The sequence below is a fragment of the Paralichthys olivaceus genome, chromosome 18 (assembly GCF_024713975.1).
Source record: "Paralichthys olivaceus isolate ysfri-2021 chromosome 18, ASM2471397v2, whole genome shotgun sequence".
Lineage (NCBI taxonomy): Eukaryota > Metazoa > Chordata > Actinopteri > Pleuronectiformes > Paralichthyidae > Paralichthys > Paralichthys olivaceus.
The window spans coordinates 6,365,317-6,386,661 of NC_091110.1; the positions used below are offsets into that span (position 1 = coordinate 6,365,317).

Here is a 21,345-nt window from a genome sequence, read left to right on the forward strand (position 1 = left end):
TATGGCAACAAGGAATCTTGCCAAGACTCCATATATCTGTGTGTGTGTGTGTGTGCACTTGCCTTTGAGTGTGTATTTGTGCATGAATGCGAACCACAAATGGTTCCAACATCTGTATGATCAAATTATTTCTTCGTTACCTCCTCATCTCTCTTTACTTTCTTTCTAGGGAGAAGATGGCTTCCCTGGCTTCAAAGGAGATATGGGTATCAAGGGCGACAGGGTAAGTCGTGTGTGAATCACTTCTGTCTGAAGCATCATCAAATAAATCAAGCTAATTAGATAACTATAACTTCTGCATTCTGATTAGTTTTTGGGGCTAGGTTTTATTTTGCACATTAGCCTCCTATGGGCCCATGCCTCTCTCACCACAATGGAATTGTGGGTAATAAGCAAACAGAGGTTGTTCCCAGTGGCCTCCTTTTAGAGTGTGCCCCTGCGATTGTGTTTACGCGAGCAGTTCTCAACTCCTGTCTAATCCCCCCGTGCCGTTTCCCAGTCTGTCCAAAATACAGCAACTTTAAGCATAAGTTTGACAGGTTCACCCATCAACCAACTCCCTTCTCTAAACTGCTTTAGAGGTTTACGCTGTCAAGTAGTACCACCCTTTTCCACAGTGAGAAACATAACTTGCACCGGGCCCCCACTTCAGACATCAAACCCCCAATCCCTGACCAGGCTGTCTATAGCCGAGTGCAGAGAGGAAGGAGAAATCAATGACACTTTAAACCCCTTCAAGCCTTAGAGAGGGACATGGGGCTCCAGCCTGTTTTCCTCTGGCGATGCAGCAGATCCAGATGAAAGCAAAGATTTGAGGAGGCCCTCTGTTCTGGAGGAGACGCACATGGACCAGAATCTCAATGACTAAGTTTTGAGCGTGCCTATGGAAAGTGTCTGCATGCGAGTGCTCATTTTAAAGTGTTGTCTTTGATGAGCTTGCCGGTGCGAGTCAAGTACAGTTTGCTTGACGCCGTTTCATGTGCACTTGAGTGTGGGTGTTTGCGCGTGCACTCGCGTTCATGTGTAGCTGTGCACCAGCCCTTTAACTAGATACCTTTCATACACCACTAAGTCTACGCTGCAGCGACTGGTTGTCAGTGCGAGTTTGTATTCTATCATTTAGCGTGTGTCCTGCTCGAAGGGGAGCACACTTACAGAGAGCAGCCATAATAGGATCGCTAACTGCTTTGAGGGGCAGGCAGCGAGGGAAAATAGCCCGACTTGCCTCCACAAGCAATTTACACTCAGTTTTAAAAGGGGTGACCTGAATTACCCAGAGTGGACCAGCTCGCTAATCAAGAAAAATCTGTTACCCATCTCCCCATGTGACCCAAATGAATATGAAGATTGTGTGGTTGTAAAGGAATGATTTAATTCAGTGTGAATGATGTCCTGTCACATGAGGATAGGACTATAGCTTCATATATTAACCTGGAATAAACCAGAACTGCTGCAGACAATGTTGCCCATCATTTTCTGAGAACATACAGTATGTTTTTCAGATCTTTAATTTCTTGGCAGATTCTCACCACCAATGATGCTGTTGAGCAATGTTCTGATCAATGCACCACACGACTGGATAAGATGTGGTGTCCACTTCCTCCCAACATCCTGAATTTAGGTCCAAACATCCCAGATACGATGGTAGCCATCCTGCGCAGATTATGTAATATGGAAGAGTCTTTGCAGTAGCGTTCAGGGGATGAAGCCGCTGTAGCAAGATGATACAAGACTGATACAGGCACTCTGGCCAATCATGTGTCAATAAGCTCTCAAGACAATTCAACCCATTTTTAGAGCATCAAATAACAAATTAACAGCCAACTTATACAAATGAACACTTTAACATAGGTGTATCTGGTGGGCATTTAGATTTTTTTAGCTCAGCCCATGTCCCATCCTCCAACATGGAGTACAGTGTATGGGTGCACCAGGCCGTGCATTAGCATCTGCAAAACACAGCAGACATTCTTATCACCTGTAGAGGGCAGTCTCGCTAATATGCGATTCTGTATTCCAGTCTATTCTACTGATTCAGTTACATTTTCAGTGGCTGTAATGTAAAAACACAGTGAAGACCCTCTTTCCTGACATTTGTTAACCCAAACCTCAAACAACGGTGTAAATAGTTAATGGTTTAAAGTAAGTAGTATTTCATGAGAAGTAAAATAAATGTACCTTTTAATATCAACATGGTTGTAAAAGTAAAAATTCCACTTTGCTTACGACAATGACAACAAAAGAAAAAGGTTCATACAAGATATTCAGTTACAAATATGTGTTCAGACCTAACGATAAAAGTGCATAACAGTTATGTTTAAGAATAACGCTTGTGATACTTGTGGCTTGTGCTCCTCGTGTTTCCCAGGGAGAGCTCGGACCAGCAGGACCCAGAGGAGAAGATGGTCCAGAGGGGCCGAAGGGTCGCTCAGGTCTCCCAGGAGATGCTGGTCCTCTTGGAACAACTGGAGAGAAGGTAAGCTCCTTTTGAGAGTTTGGCTCCTGTAACTATAAAGACAAGATATCCCACAAGTACTCTGACTAAATTTTACTCAGGCTGATAAAATAGAATAAAATCCCTGGTAGTTATTTTGTATCGCCAGGCGTGTTTGATCTAGGATGATGGCTCAGTGGGGTTTAACAAGGAAAATTGTTTTACCGATCAGTCTGGCAACCGATTTTTCTCTGCTGCTGTGCTTAAACCAACTGGGAGCAGGAAATGGATTCAGTTCTTATCATTCTCCATTGTTAGATTAAACACCGGGTGAGCTGTTGCTGACAACACTTTAACCATTTTTTGGGTAAAGGAAAGAAAAATATTTATTTTTCTAGATAACACTGCCTCTCAATTATCTTTTAGGTTAAAAATTGTCTTATTACATATGTAAATGCTGTTTTGTTTTCCAGCCTCCTTTGCATAATATATATAGTTTTTACTCCTGGAATAAAATCAATATTCTAAAGGTTTACATGCTCAGGACCAACTTTCTGGAAGTGCAGCTGTCAGTAGCTGGTTTAGCCCTTCGATGAAATCTAATAACACATTTCTCATTTACAGGGTAAACTTGGAGTTCCTGGGTTGCCAGGATATCCAGGAAGACAAGGACCAAAGGTAAGATATTGCTAAATGATACAATCAAAACAATTCTTCATTAAAATGTCTGAAAACAACTCAACCTGTCTATTTACATTATCCAAACTGTTTCCAACAATATTCCAAAAAAATCCCTTATTTTATTCAAGGAAACAAGATGTTTCATTCTTGTCACCTACTGATTGTGTCATGTCTGCGATAACAACACATTGCGAAGGAAAAACTTACTGTTAGCCAGTTGGACAGCTTTTTTTCCTTCCACTCACACAGAATGGATCACGATTATGTATTGCAGTTCGCTGGTGGGTTCTGTTGCCATACCCCTCATATTCAAGCGCAAACAAACGCTTTGATTGATCGTTTTTTTTGTGAACATATAAACAAACACACACTGTACTTGTGCATGTGAATGCTGCTCTTCCTGAATTTGTGATGGTTTTCGAGGCTGAGCCGTCATCTGACTGCTGGACAGGCTTCAAGCTCCCTGATCAAAGTGCCGGGGATTTAAAAAATGCCTTTGGTGTCAGCACTCAGCTCCTGACACAACAAGAATAAAACGTTGCTTTTATTTAGAGAGCACGCAGTCCCCCTGTTGCATTTAATAAGCGGGGAATGTGTCAGTGAATATCCAAGGGATATAATATTTACTGTTTGTCTCTCAGATGATTAATCACTGTCTTTCTTATACACACAGGGATCTCAGGGTTTCCAAGGCTTCCCTGGTGCCAATGGAGAGAAAGGAACTCGGGTATGTCAGATAGACTTCTTATTATTCTGCTCATTCCTACAAGGGTTGGATCAATGCAGGCGCAGCGGTGAGGACATTCTCCTGTCCCGGCTCCAGATTTATCAACTTAGAGGAAGTTGCATAGGATCTAAAATAAAGATTTTTTTTTTTTTTTTTAAACCAAGAGCTGAAAGACAATTGCCTTCCTTCTTCATTACCACTTACACAACTCATTTCATACCACCAAAAGCATTGTTTATCACTTTGAGGTAGCCGAGCAATGTTTCATTTTCTTTGTTTAAGGGATGGGCCATTAGTTCGGCGGCAAGAGTAATGGTTTGTCACCACGGATGCAGCAGGGCACACAAAGCTTTTAATCTTCACAAAAACATTCGTGAAGTTTATGAAACCAAGCTGCCAGACAGAGACGGAAAGGAAACAGTGCTATTAACATAAGTTTCACGGCCCTTGTTTGAAACTTAAAAAGCACAAAAGATCTAATTGTTTTTCTCATTAAAGTTGTATGCAGCCACTGTGATTGCAAGATCTCGGTAAAGCCATTACATTGTGCATTAATGTTTATCAAACTGTCCTATTAATGGATGTAATATAAGTGATGATAAATACTGATCATATTGCAACAGATAATTTCAGATGTTGCCGTTACAATCTGCCTGTAAATCTTGCTGTGTGTTGGCAATAGATTTGTTCTTCTAGAGGATTCTATCTCTTCGTGATGCCACTGCTTTGATCGTCGTGTATGTTCCTTGTGTCCACAGGGAACAGCAGGGAAGCCTGGCCCACGCGGACAGAGAGGACCAACGGTTAGTCTTACTCAGCAGACTCGTGTCTATATACAGATGGCAAAGCTTGGCATCTGAGTGAAAGTGGAGGGTCATCCGGGGGGATGCTGAAGCTCAACAATGACTATGTTTACATGGACACTAATATTCTGATATTTACCTGATTAAGACAATAGTCTTTTTCTGATAATCTTAATATGGTCGTACTCTGAATAAACAAGAATCCACTTAAAATATGTATTCTGACCTTCGTCGCATTATGGTAAATGGTCTGTATTTGTATTTTCCAGTCTGATCAACCACTCAAAGCACAAGTCACATTCCCTCAGCACTTTTTCTATCACTATGTTTTTTAACATTGTATTGGAATTTTGTATGCACAGCTGCTTGAAGTCAGGGATATAAGTAGAATAATCTATCAGCAATTCAAAATATATACAAATCTCATAAACACATATATATATTCTTGTAAGAGTCTAGAATAAGGTCAGATCACAAATAAATCCAAGGACCTTTTCTATGATTTGAATTGTGTTGTATTTTTTTAATCAAGGGGCCTCGAGGAGAGAGAGGGCCAAGAGGACAAACGGGAAAAGCTGGACCAAAGGTGCGTTACATTTATCACTGCTTTGCTTTACACACACACACAATCAGCCATTAGTCCATACGTGCATCAGTTTAATTCCTCTTTTTGTAACTTCAGGGTAACTCAGGAAATGATGGCCCACCAGGACCTCCCGGTGAGAGGGTACGTGCCATCAAATAGTCATAGTCATCAAGAGTCGTTTCAACCACGTGTTGGTTTGGTGTTTGATCAGCTGTCAATTGTGGTTTGTTGCAGGGTCTGCCAGGGCCTCAGGGACCAACAGGTTTCCCAGGACCAAAGGGTCCTCCTGTAAGTCCAAACTCAAACACTGCACCTGCTCCTCTGTATAAACCCATCCTCTTTGTACTGTGTATTCATGGATCTGGGTATGTTTCAGGGACCCGCAGGAAAAGACGGACTGCCTGGACATCCCGGACAGAGAGGAGAGACTGTGAGTAAACTGGTTTGATTACCCAGCTCTTTATGTGTTCCACAAAATCAGCTGTTGTTGACAATCCTGTTTTTTCTCCTCCCATAATAAATAGGGATTCCAAGGCAAGACTGGCCCTCCTGGTCCTCCAGGTGTGGTTGGACCTCAGGTGAGTCTCCATCATTGACCGTCATGTTTATATGTATCATCCTTGATGGTTTCACTTTAATTTTATGTATAGATTTGGTTGCACAGCTTCCACTGCCAATACAAATCTCTATTCATGTGGAGGTACTTGTGGGGGAGCATTAAAATGTGCACTTTTAAATTTACCATTGCACATTCTCTGCATTTTGTTTATCCAACCAAAACAACATCCATCCTTATACCTACATTTCACGAACTGTGACTTAAGTGTCGTTTATACTTGTGCATATTTGCATCAGGCTCTTCATCCATTATGCATAAACGTCTAACTGACTTTCCCTCCCAGTCACTCCGCTAATGCCATTGATGATAAGGGAGCGGTATGTGGCCTTAATGACTAGTAGTCCTCCCACACAGCAAATGCTCAGCTTCTCCACGCCATGGTTTCTAATGGCTGGAGAAATTGAAGCATCCTTTTTGTATTTAAATTATCTTCCTCCTGCCGTCCTCTTGCTGTAGTTTCTCTTCCTCACACCTCTACAACGAGGCTTTATGATGCAGCATGAATGTTTTCAGCTTGTTTTTTTTCCCCTCCAACTCTAGGGACCAACAGGTGAGACTGGACCAATGGGAGATCGGGGCCACCCTGGACCCCCAGGCCCACCTGGTGAGCAGGGTCTTCCTGGATCTGCAGGGAAAGAAGGAGCCAAGGTGAAGCCTGAAGCTTTGTTTATTATCTTGTGTTATTTGCAGCAATTTGGGACCCCATTGATATAATATTTACCTGTAGTAGCACTTAGAACATTCATTTCCCATCCAGAGTTTATTTTTTAAAGGCTGATTTTGACCATGCAACCTCAGTGTCCAACATTTTGGAACATGCATTTATCGAATTAATGTTGTCCTCCATCACACAGGGTGACTTTGGCCCTGTTGGCCCAGCGGGTAAGGACGGTCCTCCTGGGCCACGCGGATTCCCCGGAGAGAGAGGTCTTCCTGGCCCAGTGGTTAGTATTGCCCTTTAACTCCACTTAAGTACAATAGCTCAACACAGATTCAACGTCTTCCACAGCTTGGTTATTGCATAATAGTTCTGGGTTATTAAATCCCTGTAAGACTGTGGTGAACCTCAAGAATCAGACATGATATATCAGATCCCTGAGTGGGCTTCAACGGAAGAACAGTTTGCTCCAGGCTGTTTATTTTTTTTTGTTTTTTATTCTAACTCGACAAAGTCATGTCCTAGTTGTTATGCAATCCACACTTAGTTGTTGGCAGGAGCAGCTTCTCATTTAAACTTGCTGGTTTCGGAAATGATGTGATACACCCATTTCCTTTCTAAGGTAACGGATGGTTGCAGCATTTTTAGTAAAGAACCGTTGTTCCTGTGTTCTCAGCTTCCACTTTGGGGACTATAGGTGGTTTTTTATCTCATGCTGAGCCTGTTTGAAGACGGGGAGTCCAGTGTAAGGCAGGATGTGTGCTTCCCCAACAGATGTGTTTGTTTTCTGAAGCCTTCATTTTTTCTGTTCTGCAGGGGGCTCATGGACTGAAAGGGAATGAGGGTCCTCACGGCCCACCTGGCCCCGCTGTGAGTACAATTGACTGAATCTCTTCCTTTAGTTTATCACTCTTCAAACTCTCTGCTCCTTACAAAAATATAACAATTTGCATTTTGCCTCAAATACTACAATATTGTGATTTTGTTTTTAATGTTCTGATATTTCTGACAACTGATAATATTGCTGTGCGTTGGTGCTGTAGGGTTCTCCTGGTGAACGTGGTCCTGCTGGCCCAGCTGGACCCACAGGCCTTCCAGGACGTCCAGGCCCCCAGGGACCTCCAGGTCCTGCGGGAGAGAAAGGTGGACCGGTAAGAACATCACATAGAGATTACTATGACATTCGAAAAAAAAGCAGCGTAAGGATGATTGACAGCACAGTGTTGGACTGTTACACAACAATCTATTATAGGGAGAGAAAGGACCTCAAGGACCAGCTGGAAGAGATGGTATTCAGGGACCTGTGGGTCTGCCAGGACCTGGAGGACCTCCTGGACCACCTGGAGAGGATGGAGACAAGGTAAAAGAGAAGTTTAACAAAATTCACTAAAGCTGCATTGTAGCTTTCAACTTTTTCACACATACACAGACACACACATATACAATACACACTTACCACTTTACAAAGACTCTAAACTTTACAGCAGAGATCTAAGCCAGAAATTCTTTTGTATATTTCCCTGTGGCCTTAAATGCTCTGAGGGGAATTGGCCTGATAGGGTTTGCATCAATTAGCAGATCTTCAAAATGCAATCCTGCCTCGTTGCTGCTCTGTACCCTTCTGTACAAGCAGGCAGAGGAAAGGGGAGGACTTTGATGGCAGTGGCAGCTTATGTGAAAGTGACCCGTTAGTATTCAGAAGCATGAATAACTCCTCATCCACCTCTAAAAACATTTGCAGGAAGATCAGCCGCTGAGATACTCTGAGGATAATCTCTTATCCTCTAAAGAATGCTTCAGTTCTTAACTGGCCTCACAATGGTCCCCGTGGTGCAGACGGATACAAAGAATACAGAGGGTATTTGCCATGCAAACAAAAAAGGATCTGGAGGAATAATATTTACACATATTCAGACACTTACTCATTAAAAAGCCCTGTCCACAGATAGGGAACAACTCTAAAGGCCTTTATTTAAGACCAACGCTGCCTCACAAAGAGGATTGTCAATTGCCAAAAGTAAATCCCTTTGCTAGTTATTAGCATAATTCCAGCAAACACCCACATCATGTGGAGGTGTTGAAAGCACAGTGCAAGGTTCTAGAAATAGGTTGAGATTGGACTGATTAGCTATTCTGTTTTTGGCTGCTAGTAGCACCAGTGACTCAACTATCACGATAAACCCCCTTCAGATGTGAGCTATATTTATCACTGAAGGAGAGTGATGTAAGTGAAATAGCCACATACAGACCACATAGAAAGTGTCCTTTCAGAGGCAGAGGATACATGTAGTGGAGTTTTAAAGTCATTAGACATATCATTTTGTATTGTTGTTCTTTCTTCCTCTCACTTGTTTTATTTTGAATTGAGATGTTCGTCTTTTCACTGTGATGGTTTAATTCCTCAGGGAGAGCTCGGAGAGCCTGGCCAGAAAGGAAGCAAGGGTGACAAAGGAGAACATGTAAGTGGCTGTTTATCTCAAGCTCATCACATTTTCTTGTGAATGCATACATTTTAAAACTGTTGATTTTGATTTTTTCCATCTCCTCTACAGGGTCCACCCGGTCCCACTGGGCCTCAAGGGCCTGTCGGAGCTCCCGGACCTGCAGTAAGTCAAATCGTTCAATGCCCAGTTTACTACATCCGTTGGCCCACCGTTGTTTGCATGCCTCTCCCATATGTGACCCCTTTATCTGTGGTTTTGCGCAGGGTGCAGATGGTGAGCCTGGTCCCAGAGGTCAGCAGGGTCTGTTTGGCCAGAAGGGAGACGAAGGATCGAGAGGATTCCCCGGACCTCCAGGCCCAGTCGGGCTGCAGGTGCAGACAATAATGGACAAAACAAACTGTGGTCAATTGTCATCATTAAGAAAAACACAGAGGCTAATAATAAATCCTTTGCACACTCCCTCAGGGTTTGCCTGGACCACCTGGTGAGAAAGGTGAAACTGGAGACGTTGGGCAAATGGTAAGCGCTTACTGGAGAAATTATTATTATTATTACAGGTAGTATTCTAAATATTAAGTCACAAGCAGTATGTAGGCAATATGCATTTCAAAGTTTAACAGTTTCTTCTCTACTTCACAGGGTCCACCCGGCCCCCCTGGTCCCAGAGGCCCCTCTGGCCCCCCAGGAGCTGATGGCCCACAGGGACCTCCTGGCGGTATCGGAAACCCTGGCGCTGTTGGAGAAAAGGTAAAACTCACCTCTGTTTGGTAACTGGCTCGCACAGAGGTGGAGATGTGCAGCTACGGTTTTCTTTAAGCACATAAGGTAGCATAGTGTTTTGATGGTCCTATATAGGCATGAAAATGCACCTCTGCACCTGCCTTCACTGTAGCAGTATAAACACAGACATTTCTCAAGGCACATTTAATTCCCCTCAACCATGTTTGTATCTGTATTTTTATTTGATAGTAATTATCTAAAACTAATTTATCGACAGCTAAATGCACTTATCTAGGGAGATTGACACATTTTATCATACTTTAATTCCGTAAGCAAACTGATATATTTGTCTAGCAAAACAATCTGTGCAGATAATTACACACACAAATTTAGATTTTATTGTCTCCTTAAAAGTTTGAAAAAAAGAAGATCCGCAAACTTAAAACTCCCATTTAAGGATTTAAAGTGACGTTTTGAATCGCCATCTTAAATCATGTGATGTATCAGCACCACAAAATATATCATGGTAGATATCGTAATATATATATATACATAGAAAAATCTTCTAATATTATTGGATTTGTTATAGCTCTCATTTTCAAAACCCCATAATTGATGTGTGTGTTATTCATATTTTTCAACATTATATAGTCTCCTGCTTTGATTTCTGAACACCATATTTTCTCTGCTGTATGATAATGTTTGTGCTGCCCTGTGTTTTGGGGCCCTGCTCTTTCCACATAATAGATTTCTCTCAGAGAAGCCTGTGCATTCTGAAACCGCCTCTATCTTTTAACATGTATGAAAGGAGCTGCTGGCCATTGTGGAAATCAACTCCACCTGCTAATGTTCATTCAACTGACAATTTATTCATCCTGCCACAGCCTTTTTGCGTCATGGCACCTCTGAAACAGTTTCAGAAAAAATTAGTTCAATGTTTTTGTGTTTTAAATTTAATTTTAGTGTATGCAAATTTGCCTACACAACAAAAAGGTTCCCAAGTGGGCCCGATATCACCAATCCCAGACCACGATGGCAGCCAACACGTTTTCCATTGTACCCTGCCCATGAATCAGGTGTGATACAGTTTTTATCCAGCTCACTGGTTTTAATAACACTTTGAGGCAGATTCAGTACGCTAGCAGTTTGTTTGAGTGCTCTGTGGTGCAGGCTGTCAATGATACCTCTTTACCAGGCTTTTGCAGCCATTAATATTTCACATACCTATTTATACGATATCCTTTTAAATGGGACATGATCACCCTCCCCCTCTGCCGCCGAGTGATGGACGTACAGAAAATCTAACGGACAGGCTGCCACCCAACCCGACAGCACTGTTGCTGAGTGGAGGCAGGATGAATAAATACTCGGCGGCACCATGCTTGAAAATCCAAGATGATAAATCCATTATTAATGGCAGCTCTCATAAAAATCAACTCCCGCTCTTATTTGTTGCTGCTCTCTCATTATGAAAAGGCCTGCTTTGGCAGCTTTTGCAGCTGCCAGACTGAAATGCTGTGCACCTTCAGCTCACTTTCTGTCCAAAGTTGTGGTGTGATTTGCTTTTTTTTCTCCTGCTTCAAGTCTATAGAATCACCTTTTGCTCCTTTATAATATCCCAGAGGATAGCTTGTCCTCCTGTGAAAACAAACACAGCGCTCTCCCGGCTAATTGTGCCTCAGCTGATCTGGCATTTTACTAGCCGGCCCAGGGAACTGGCAGGCGACCAACCTTGTGCTTTTTCCCCTCATATAACTGTGATGAGCAGCTGTCTCTCACGCTCAAGGTTCTCCCTGTTGTCAGCTGATTCCAGCAGTGCCCCTGTGGTGGACATGAGCAGTTGTTTGTGCGGATGGAGGCAAGGCCCGAACGAAGCTTCTTAGATGCAACATTTGCATCAAGACCAGCGTGCGCTCCTAAAACAGAAGGATCAGTCACGTTTTAAAACAGACATACAGCCAGCTGCTTACAGTGAATTTCATGATAGCAGCAGCAGGAGAGATTCTGGAAGAAATCCTGCCACTAATTTAGGAGCGTCGGTTGATGTCCAAACACAGACCTGTTGTTCACGCTACAGAGAATCTGTTTATGCTTATCATAACACATCACTAGGCCATCTTATCCAAATGCATAATTTTAAAACCTGAAACAGGTGTTGCATCTGCACTAAAGCCCAGAGGGCCGGACGGTAGGTTCATGTGACAGTGAGTAACGATAGCGCCTGGAGTATAGGTGTGTCAACAGGGCAACTATCCAATAAGGCAGGAGGACTGGGACAAGATATATGTGCAGAGCCCGGGGAGAACAGTGAGGTCAGCGCCCTCTTTATTCCAGTCGTCGAATGTACCCGCACTTGATGGATTGAAATCTCTTGTGTCATCTCTTTCTGTGCCCATTTGGTGACAAGGGCACCTGGACTGTGCGAACAACTGTAAATGATGGGATTTTTAGAACCACATCCGTCCACAAATCACCAGTCTGATAACGTACATCTCTGTCTTACCCTCTAATATTCCCTCCCTCTCTCTTACCAGGGAGATGCCGGTGAAACAGGAGAGCCAGGTCTTCAGGGAGATGTTGGCCCACCAGTGAGTTAGCTCATTTGCTTTTCACCATTTTTTCAAAAGATCCAATAAAGACTGAAAAAGACAAAGTATTTCACTACTGAAGAAAAGTTTCTTTTTCTATTAACTATGTGTTTCTGACCCGTCTCTCTGAATTAGATTTGCTGCTAACTGTGTTTTATTCCAGGGTTCAAGAGGAGAACGAGGAGAAAAGGGAGAGTCTGGTCCGGCTGGTACAGCTGGACCCCCTGGCCCCAAGGGTCCCCCTGGAGATGATGGTCCTAAAGGCAGCCCAGTACGTTTTATTCTGTAATCGTCTGTTGTATATAGCAAGTGTCTCTAAATCTCCGAGAAGAAAAATAAATGAAGCTTTTATTGTTTTTCAGGGTCCAAGTGGTTTCCCTGGAGATCCCGGCCCTCCTGGAGAGCCTGGTCCTGCTGTACGTATGACATAATTAATTAAGTGTGCAAACACTATTCTTTACAGTTAGTTTTTTTAATATAATGCAACTTGACTGTGGATCTGTTTATCTCTTATACAGGGATTAGATGGTCCACCTGGTGACAAGGGAGATGACGGAGAGGCTGGTCAGGCTGTGAGTGTCACCTTTTTACAGCACTGTGGACATTTACTGTAAACTCAAAGATTTTTTTTTAAAATTGCAAGTTATTGGATTTAATCCTCACCCTCTGAAATTTTAATCTAGGGTTCACCTGGACCCACTGGAGAGTCTGGTCCCTCTGGACCACCAGGAAAAAGAGTGAGTACCAGCCTCAGCTCTCTCCTACTATCGCTGCAAAAAGTGTTCTGTATGAAAATGTTCTGTTTATGTATTCTTCTATTTTAATCTTGTCATCTATGTGTGTTTTTAAAACAGGGCCCCCATGGAGCAACAGGACCTGAGGGAAGACAAGGAGAGAAAGGAGCCAAGGTAACACATCCAACAAATAATATAAAAACATACTTCATACCAACAGTGTCAAATGCTTATTTTATATCTTTGTGTCTGTGTTAAAGGGAGAGTCTGGTTTGGAAGGTCCCCAAGGAAAGACAGGCCCTGTCGGTCCTCAAGGATCACCTGGCAAGCCTGGTTCTGAAGGTCTCAGGGGTATCCCTGGCCCAGTGGTGAGTAAAACGCATTACATCTAAAATGTAAATGCATGTAAAACAAGGCTACATAAACAGTTTGATAAACAGCAGAACATAGGATGTGTGATATTTATTGAAACATGTGTTGAATGTAAGCTAGGGCTAAACAAAAATAAACGTATTGTTTTTTATGTGCAGGGAGAGCAAGGTCTGCCTGGTCCTTCAGGCCCAGATGGACCTCCCGGGCCTATGGTGAGTAGAAGTGACCATTGCCTTCGAACTCAAGTATTTCATATCTTACACCTCATACCTGATCAGAAACTGTATTAATCTGTCCCCCCTCATCACAGGGCCCTCCTGGTTTACCAGGTTTGAAAGGAGACTCAGGTGTCAAAGGAGAAAAGGTGAGCCCCTCCAGCACCTGCTCCACAACTCTGAATGTTTTCATGTGCAGCATAAAGCTACAGTAAATACTTCAACAAAGACTAATGAACCTATTTACTTAGAGAATAATTAGTTCTGTTGTTTGCCTCCAGCCATCAGATCATTACCCTAATGATTAAAGGGTGTGCCAGATAGATATATGATAGGGCTAATGTTTTCGATGGTGCATTTTTGACTTACTGACTTTTCCCTCTGCCCACAGGGACATCCGGGTCTTATTGGTCTTATCGGACCCCCAGGTGAACAAGGAGAGAAGGGTGACAGGGGTCTTCCTGGTCCTTCAGGAACGTCTGGTCCCAAAGGAGACAATGTAAGCAAACAAAACCACACACGGAAAAAGTCTCACACATGCCCACACATTGCATTTTTTAATCTTTATACAAAAACTGCATATGCTGCAGAAGCTTAGTGCCATTCATGCCAACGATCTGCCTGACGAATGTTATTGATGGTCTTTATGTTTGTGGTCTTTAATTTAGCAGAAGGCAAAATGTGGTATCTGGTGTGAATAACCCTAACACTAATCAATACTCTTGCATCAGGAACAAACACTGTTGTCTCACTCTCATTTCTACTTTAGGGTATTGCTGGTCCCTCAGGTCCCATCGGTCCCCTGGGTCCTCCTGGATTACCTGTAAGACTACATCCATTATTTATGATAGTTGAACTCAGTAACATGTGATGTCGGCGCTAACATTGAATACTCTGAACTTTCCATCTTTAGGGTCCTCCTGGCCCCAAAGGAGCTAAAGGGTCATCGGTAAGTGTTTTTAATTAAAGATGAAATCCGTCAGGAACGATGAAGAGCATTTCATGACTCTCTAAAACTGTTTGACGTTAAAGTTACAGCATTTCTTCCTCCTCTTCAGGGTCAAACTGGACCAAAAGGAGAGACTGGTACTCCTGGACTTCCTGGCCCTCCTGTAAGTCAATGAATCTTCTTATGGTCATTATCATTATCATCTTCTGTGTTATAGTAAATGCAAGTCATTATCTCTTGGTGTTATGGACATTAACCTAGTTACCATCCATTTCTCTGACTGACACTTGTATTTTTCATTTCATCTCTCCTCATCAGGGCCCTCCTGGCGATGTCATCCACCCACTCCCCATCCAGGCTCCCATCAAGGGCCGAATGCGCAGGAACATCGACGCCAGCCAGGTGATGGATGACGCCGCCGTGGACGCCAACTACAAGGACTACGACGATGGCATGGAGGAGATCTTTGGCTCGCTCAACTCCCTGAAACTGGAGATTGAGCAGATGAAGCACCCGCTTGGCACACAGAGCAACCCCGCTCGCACCTGCAAGGACCTGCAGCTCTGCCACTCTGATTTCCCAGATGGTTCGTATCGCATTCTATCTAAATGAGGTCTGTTGTCTGATCCCCATGGGCTTTAGATTATCTTTTTCTGACCTTTTACAGACCGAATATTGGAGAGAATAATTGCCAGAAATCTGAAATCTGTATCTGTAGCTCGAATAGCAGCTTCATGTTTCAACTTACTGTGTCCTTTAGAAAGGCAAAATTAATGATTTTTAAAGGCTGTTTGTACACATAGTCATGCATGACAGTGTCAGACATGATCTTGACCTGGAGGAGAACAGATACGTGCCACTCTTCAATTGCATGCTCTCTTTTTTCTCCCTCTCTGTCCTCTTCAGGCGAGTACTGGATTGATCCAAACCAGGGCTGCTCTCGGGACTCCTTCAAGGTTTACTGCAACTTCACAGCAGGTGGAGAGAGCTGCATCTACCCTGATAAGAAGTCAGAAGGGGTACGTCTGGCTACACACACACACACAGAACATTTTCAGCATCCTGTTTGGGATTTGATGACATTAACTTCATTCTATTTCAGTCATTATTAAGTCATAATACATGTAAGAACATGTTTGTATTCTTATCCTGAAAATTTGAAAAAATGAATTTGTTCATACAATGAGTTCATATATGATCCAAGTCAAATTTAACAATTTGAAAACAATATGAATTCCACATGTGCATATTCGAGTGAGCGTGCACGAGGATAGCATATTAGCATAATGAACGCCCTAATAATACCACGAAAGGCACTTCCTGCCCTAGTGTCAGAGGTGTTAATATAACATCAATGAGTGGAAAGCTTGATCTGAATAACAGCAGACTAATATCACATGACGCCTTGATCGCTCGTAAATTCTGCTCGTACCAGATAATTGGTGATTGTAACAAGTTCCCCTTACATAACTTGAACCTAACAGTTCTTGCATGAAGCCCACTATGTAAAGGCACCATACGCACATAAAACCAATACCTTACAATAGTATATAGAGAAACAGCTTAATATTGCAGAATATATTTTTTCATGTCTGGGACTAACTTGCATGCAAGAATAAATAACCTGTACATCTCCAGAATTCTGTTGAACCTCCTCATGTGCTCGTGTAATTAGCCTCCATGAGATTACCTGGTGTTGTCATGAAGGAAGACGCGGGAGATGAGTCACCAGGACTCCCTGGATTTCCTATGAGGACGGTGACTTAATTTACAAACAAAGTATATCTCAGTTTGGTTCTGACAGTCGGTAACTGCAGGGAGACAAAATCTCTCCAAACAACAAATTTATCCATACTTTGTTGCCATTTTTAGATAAAATGTCACCACCTGAGAAAGACTTTGGCAGCTGTCAGGCACATCGGAGGAGATTTATGCTTCATTATGCATGGAGCGTGTAGAGGAGAGTTGCAGCAGTGGTGTAACACTTGGAACACTGTCTTTGACAAGTCAGGAGGGGGGTGGGCTGGGTAATAGCACAGTGCTACAGCCATTTTAATGATCGCACTCACCAAGCCTCAGAGGAGCAAGAGTTTGCTTAAGCTCAGAATAATGAAGCGATACTTTTTATAGCTTGCTGGTGATGGGCTGCTCTCACCACAAAAAAAGCCTGTGTCCTGCCTTGTCTTTGCATCGTGGCTGAACACACTCACACACACATTTAGAATGGCACAGTTATTATAAGAGCACACGTTCTGTTTGAAAACCGCATTTTCGTTCCATATCAGTTTTAATCCCTGTCCATACCGACATGCCTGAAAAGGCATATCACGTGACCACTCACATACGCTGGGCATGCATGTGTCGGTTTTAAACAGGAAGGCTTGCGTGTACAGCTGGACACGGCACTCGTCTCAAATTGCAACGCTTGCAATTGATTACCCTTGTTGCGTAGCCGAGGCTAATGCCGGTTGGTCTCTTCTAAAAGGGGGTCATCAGTGTGATAATCAGTGAAGGCTACATCGTGACTGAAAATACTCACGTACATCATTGTTTCCATCATCTCAGTTTCTGCTCTTCTGTTCAGGTAATTCTTAGTTTTAGCGGCTGTAAAACTCTTGTGGTGTAGACGCTAGGCTTTTCCATAGCAGAGAGTTGATGCGTTTTTAAATGAAAACATAGTTGGATGTAACATGACAGCCTGGCATGCTTTCATGGATTTTAGAGAAAGAGAAAGTCAGTGCAAGGATACGTTCCCTCCTGTGCTTTGTCCACTACGGTGAAAACAACTAAAGGTCACCTTCAAGGCAGCATGGGTCTAATGTATGCAGTCTCCCAATGATGAGTGCTCACATTCCCATCATTCATTCATTAATGCATTAAGCTTTTGACAACACTTCCATATCAAACCCTATCTAATTATGGAGAATTCATCATTGTCATGCCTGAGACCATTAGAGCTGTGCCCTTGTTGGCCAACTCACAGCTTTTAATGGCATAACAAAGTTACGCCATGGCTGCACAGCACAAACACAACACAGCGGGGAACAGAGGCCAAGGTGTAAGAGCTTGTTGCAGGCGATCATTTGTTAATTAATCACTGTGTATTCATGAATTTTTCAGCAGCAATTTGCTGCCAGCTTCAGTTCATACTGTATAAAATGGCATAATGGCTTATTAAAATCTTTGGTGTGGTGTGGTTGATCTTACTGAATACCGTTTCAGGTCTGCAGGATTCCTCAGAGGACAAACGGGAGGAGACAGAGGGGAGAAGGAGAGAAAAAATGTGTGGATGTGTTTCTGTCAGATCTGTTTTCTTTCTTTAACGCTGCTGTTTTTTCCTTCCCCCGGCTCCGCCTCTCATTTGATCCATATCCCAGGCTAGGCTCACATCCTGGGTAAAGGAGAATCCCGGCTCCTGGTTCAGTGAATTCAAACGTGGTAAACTGGTAAGCCAGACTTCTGACTTTCCCTTTCCCTTCCCTGAACACCTCTTATATTTTACAGAGCAAAATGGCAAAATGGCCCAAAGACTCGCCAGGCACATGGTATAGTCACTACAAGAGAGGTTCCCTGGTAAGTGGCCCCTTGCCTGCAGTCCCGGAGTCCTGGCTGAGGCCCGGACTCTGCGTGGCCGAGGCTCTGCATGTTTCTGGTTCTGCTCTACGAAGTATGTATATGCACTAGCACCTTGCTTGTGGGTTATGTTTTCGCGGTGCATGAGTCGGCACAAGCTGCTCTCACGCTCAGTCCAGCAACAAAGCTGATGCTCTCACGAGGAAAATGAAGGAGAGGTTTGTGGACAATGCAGTAAGGATTTGAATATGCTGAGGCAACATGTTTGACAAGCAATGGAGGTTAACCCATTAAGGTGCAAAAAAAGCAAACATTGGACTTTCATCCAGTGCTAAATAGGAGAAGCATGCAAACGCCGCAACTGGTCTGAAAGGTATGTACACACATATGCTGCATCTGGGCTTAATGGGTTAATAAACAGAAGTATTTACTGTGGAGATTCCTGACTGCATAATCCACTCTGCCACACCTCTGCTACATTAAGAGAGCATCTACCAAGGGTGACTGTGCCTCAACACATGATTCAAGAAATAGAAGTATCCACAGAGAGATGTTTTTGTTCTTCAGTTATAATAGAATACTTCAATTTACACATTAAAATGTTTTAAGTTGTAGATCAACATGTTCCAGCCTCAGCCATCCATCCTCCATAAAGGGAGAGAAACATAAGCAACCATTCAGCTGCACTCACATTCCCACCATCTTCCTTTAAACACTACTTATATCTGACAGAGTAGCTTGAGTCAGGCACAGGTCAGGCACTCAGTCACCACCCCAGGGGCTTCTGGGTACTCAAGTCACTGTTGACTTGCGGCTGTGATGATAAAGAGGTAATGTTTTCTCTGGTGATGTCGGCCTCATCCACACACTGCGGGGCAGGGGGATGACGGCCGGTGGGGGTTAATCAGAAAACGCATGGGAACTCTGCAGACACTGCAGAACACTTTTCTTTTAACCTGAGCCACAGTGTCAACACTCAAACCTAAAAAAGTTCAAAGACTGTTTACATCAGGTGAGTAATTTGGTCTTTTAAATAGTAGATGTCCAATAGTCACACAAGTAAAGGGAGAAAATTATGAGTTTTCTCTATAAATATCAAGTTTGAGTGTTGGTATTCTGTGTTTGTATATGCATGTGTGCTAAGGTGTGTGTGTGTGTGTGTGTGTGCAAGTACAAGTCAAGAAAGAACACAGACTCAGGCGGGTCTGCCGCTCTGGCTGCATGGCATGGACGCTGCATGCGCTCTCCTATCAGTAAGTCCCATTTGTCTGAAAGACAAAGCGACCGTGTGGATCTAATGGATTACTGATGGTTGGTATATGCTGATAGTCACTTAACGGACATTAAACCCGACTGTGACCGGTTTCAAACCTGTTGTCTTTGTCAGTCAGGATTACAAAGAGCCTGAAATCATTTAGATGGATATAGCAAAATCAAAAAAGCTAAATCCTAGGTTAATTATAAATGAATTACCATGTAATTAACATATCATTACTCCGGCGCATTTCCATTCAGATAATTACATTTTCATGGTTTTAACACACTTTTCTCACACATTTGCATAATCATATAACAAGTCTTTATTTGTACTTTGTGGGCAGATTTTTTCCACGTTAATCATTCCACATTATCCCTGGAAATAATCTGCACCCTTCATCACATTATCGTCGATACAAAAAATAAAATACAAAAAACATGACATGAAAACAACAATTCAAAAGTATAAATACATAATGTGTATTCGCTGGAATCCATGTGCAAAAACTATTAAAAGTACTTCAATGAGCCACTGTTCCACAGGCTGTCATCTTCCTTCATGATGATGAATGTGGGCTTTGTAGTTAATTTTGAGCGCATCTCGCCTTAACCAGTCTGGCATTAAAAATGTTCAATGGTGCAATTAATTTGTATTAATCCTCCACTGAAAAAGAAAGAACGCCAGTTAACGTATGTTTTTTAGTAAGTATGCAGCGATCTACACTGTACAGTTGTTTTAGGTAAATACAGAGCCTTGGGGAAAAAAATTAATAGAATGGCATTCAGTAAAGAACACACCTCTGCCTCGTCCCAACGTTCCCGTTAATTCAATTAAACCGTACCAAAGTTCAAAGACATAGATATCAGTCCTAAATGTGCCTGATATTTTTCATCAAGATTCATAAATTATTCTCTGGGAAAACTGAAAATGTTGAAATACGCCCTCACAATGTTCAGTAAAGTGAAAAAGATAATCGGAGGATCATCCCCTGATCTGCACCAAAATGTAATGGGTTCTCCCGATCCGTAAAGTATCCTTCAACCAAGTTTTATGAAAATCGGCCTCGCATTTTTTTAATGGAATGTTGCTCACAAACAAACAGAAACAAACAGACAGGGGTGAAAAGATAAAGTCCTTGGCTGAGGTAACTTTATATTTATAACCTGGTTGAAATGAATAGGATAGTTAAATCAGACGGGCAGGCAAACTCTAGCATGGCTGGTTCTGGTCTCTTCATGGAATATGTCAATAAAAATATGATAACACCACTATTATCCTTTAATAATCAGGTTAACGTGTTGTGTTATATCTCACATACACCGTTAAGTTCTGTTTGCCTGTGCTGTGTATATAAATTGTGTGCATCCTCAGATGACACCCGGATTCTAACACCATTGTAAATAAGAAACAGAGAAATCCCAACACAGCAGTGAAACAGGAAAAGAGATTACAAGCCATAAATTAATTCAGAATGACTCCCAGGAGACAGAAGCACTGCACAATATAGACCTGACTGTGTGTTCACTAAATCTATTGTATCTTCAGGACAATCCTTCCTCTCTGTTTACTCACTCATTCTTTCCACCGCTGCCTGCCCCTGGTGTTCAGTCTACGTCCCTGTTTTATTTTAAATCGCAGCTCTCATACGTGGACGCCGAGGGCAACCCGATCGGCGTGGTCCAGATGACCTTCCTGCGGTTGCTGAGCGCAGCAGCCAGACAGAACTTGACGTACAACTGCTATCAGTCGGTGGCCTGGCACGACCAGGATCAGGACAACTACGACAAGGCCATCCGCTTCCTCGGCTCCAACGATGAGGAGATGTCGTACGATAACAACCCCTACATCCGCACCCTGGTCGATGGCTGTGCGGTAAGTCAAGGAGATGGTTGTGGGAGTGTCTCTGGGTGATTGGCGATAGTAACATCTAGCTTTTGTCTGCGATGGGAATGGATACAACGGGTATTAACTCCTGGGTCAGATT

At 42.8% G+C, this 21,345-nt stretch overlaps 1 protein-coding gene across 2 annotated transcripts in view; it reads left to right on the forward strand.

Annotated features, from left to right (window-relative positions):
• col5a1 (procollagen, type V, alpha 1) overlaps positions 1–21,345 on the forward strand; it is a 73,795-nt gene that overhangs the window by 49,747 nt on the left and 2,703 nt on the right. Inside the window, exons 29-65 of one of the 2 annotated variants that reach the window (XM_069513445.1) lie at positions 170–223; positions 2,369–2,476; positions 3,059–3,112; positions 3,789–3,842; positions 4,601–4,645; positions 5,178–5,231; positions 5,328–5,372; positions 5,466–5,519; positions 5,608–5,661; positions 5,756–5,809; positions 6,391–6,498; positions 6,705–6,794; positions 7,325–7,378; positions 7,552–7,659; positions 7,761–7,868; positions 8,914–8,967; positions 9,061–9,114; positions 9,216–9,323; positions 9,418–9,471; positions 9,592–9,699; positions 12,207–12,260; positions 12,424–12,531; positions 12,623–12,676; positions 12,779–12,832; positions 12,944–12,997; positions 13,115–13,168; positions 13,255–13,362; positions 13,525–13,578; positions 13,677–13,730; positions 13,973–14,080; positions 14,351–14,404; positions 14,495–14,530; positions 14,640–14,693; positions 14,849–15,116; positions 15,437–15,549; positions 18,035–18,103; positions 21,000–21,233. In XM_069513445.1, the coding sequence (XP_069369546.1) occupies positions 170–223; positions 2,369–2,476; positions 3,059–3,112; positions 3,789–3,842; positions 4,601–4,645; positions 5,178–5,231; positions 5,328–5,372; positions 5,466–5,519; positions 5,608–5,661; positions 5,756–5,809; positions 6,391–6,498; positions 6,705–6,794; positions 7,325–7,378; positions 7,552–7,659; positions 7,761–7,868; positions 8,914–8,967; positions 9,061–9,114; positions 9,216–9,323; positions 9,418–9,471; positions 9,592–9,699; positions 12,207–12,260; positions 12,424–12,531; positions 12,623–12,676; positions 12,779–12,832; positions 12,944–12,997; positions 13,115–13,168; positions 13,255–13,362; positions 13,525–13,578; positions 13,677–13,730; positions 13,973–14,080; positions 14,351–14,404; positions 14,495–14,530; positions 14,640–14,693; positions 14,849–15,116; positions 15,437–15,549; positions 18,035–18,103; positions 21,000–21,233 (2,952 nt within the window). Of the gene's footprint in view, positions 1–169; positions 224–2,368; positions 2,477–3,058; positions 3,113–3,788; positions 3,843–4,600; positions 4,646–5,177; positions 5,232–5,327; positions 5,373–5,465; positions 5,520–5,607; positions 5,662–5,755; positions 5,810–6,390; positions 6,499–6,704; positions 6,795–7,324; positions 7,379–7,551; positions 7,660–7,760; positions 7,869–8,913; positions 8,968–9,060; positions 9,115–9,215; positions 9,324–9,417; positions 9,472–9,591; positions 9,700–12,206; positions 12,261–12,423; positions 12,532–12,622; positions 12,677–12,778; positions 12,833–12,943; positions 12,998–13,114; positions 13,169–13,254; positions 13,363–13,524; positions 13,579–13,676; positions 13,731–13,972; positions 14,081–14,350; positions 14,405–14,494; positions 14,531–14,639; positions 14,694–14,848; positions 15,117–15,436; positions 15,550–17,907; positions 17,977–18,034; positions 18,104–20,999; positions 21,234–21,345 lie in introns of both variants that reach the window. The other variant, XM_020082040.2, reaches the window with a different exon arrangement.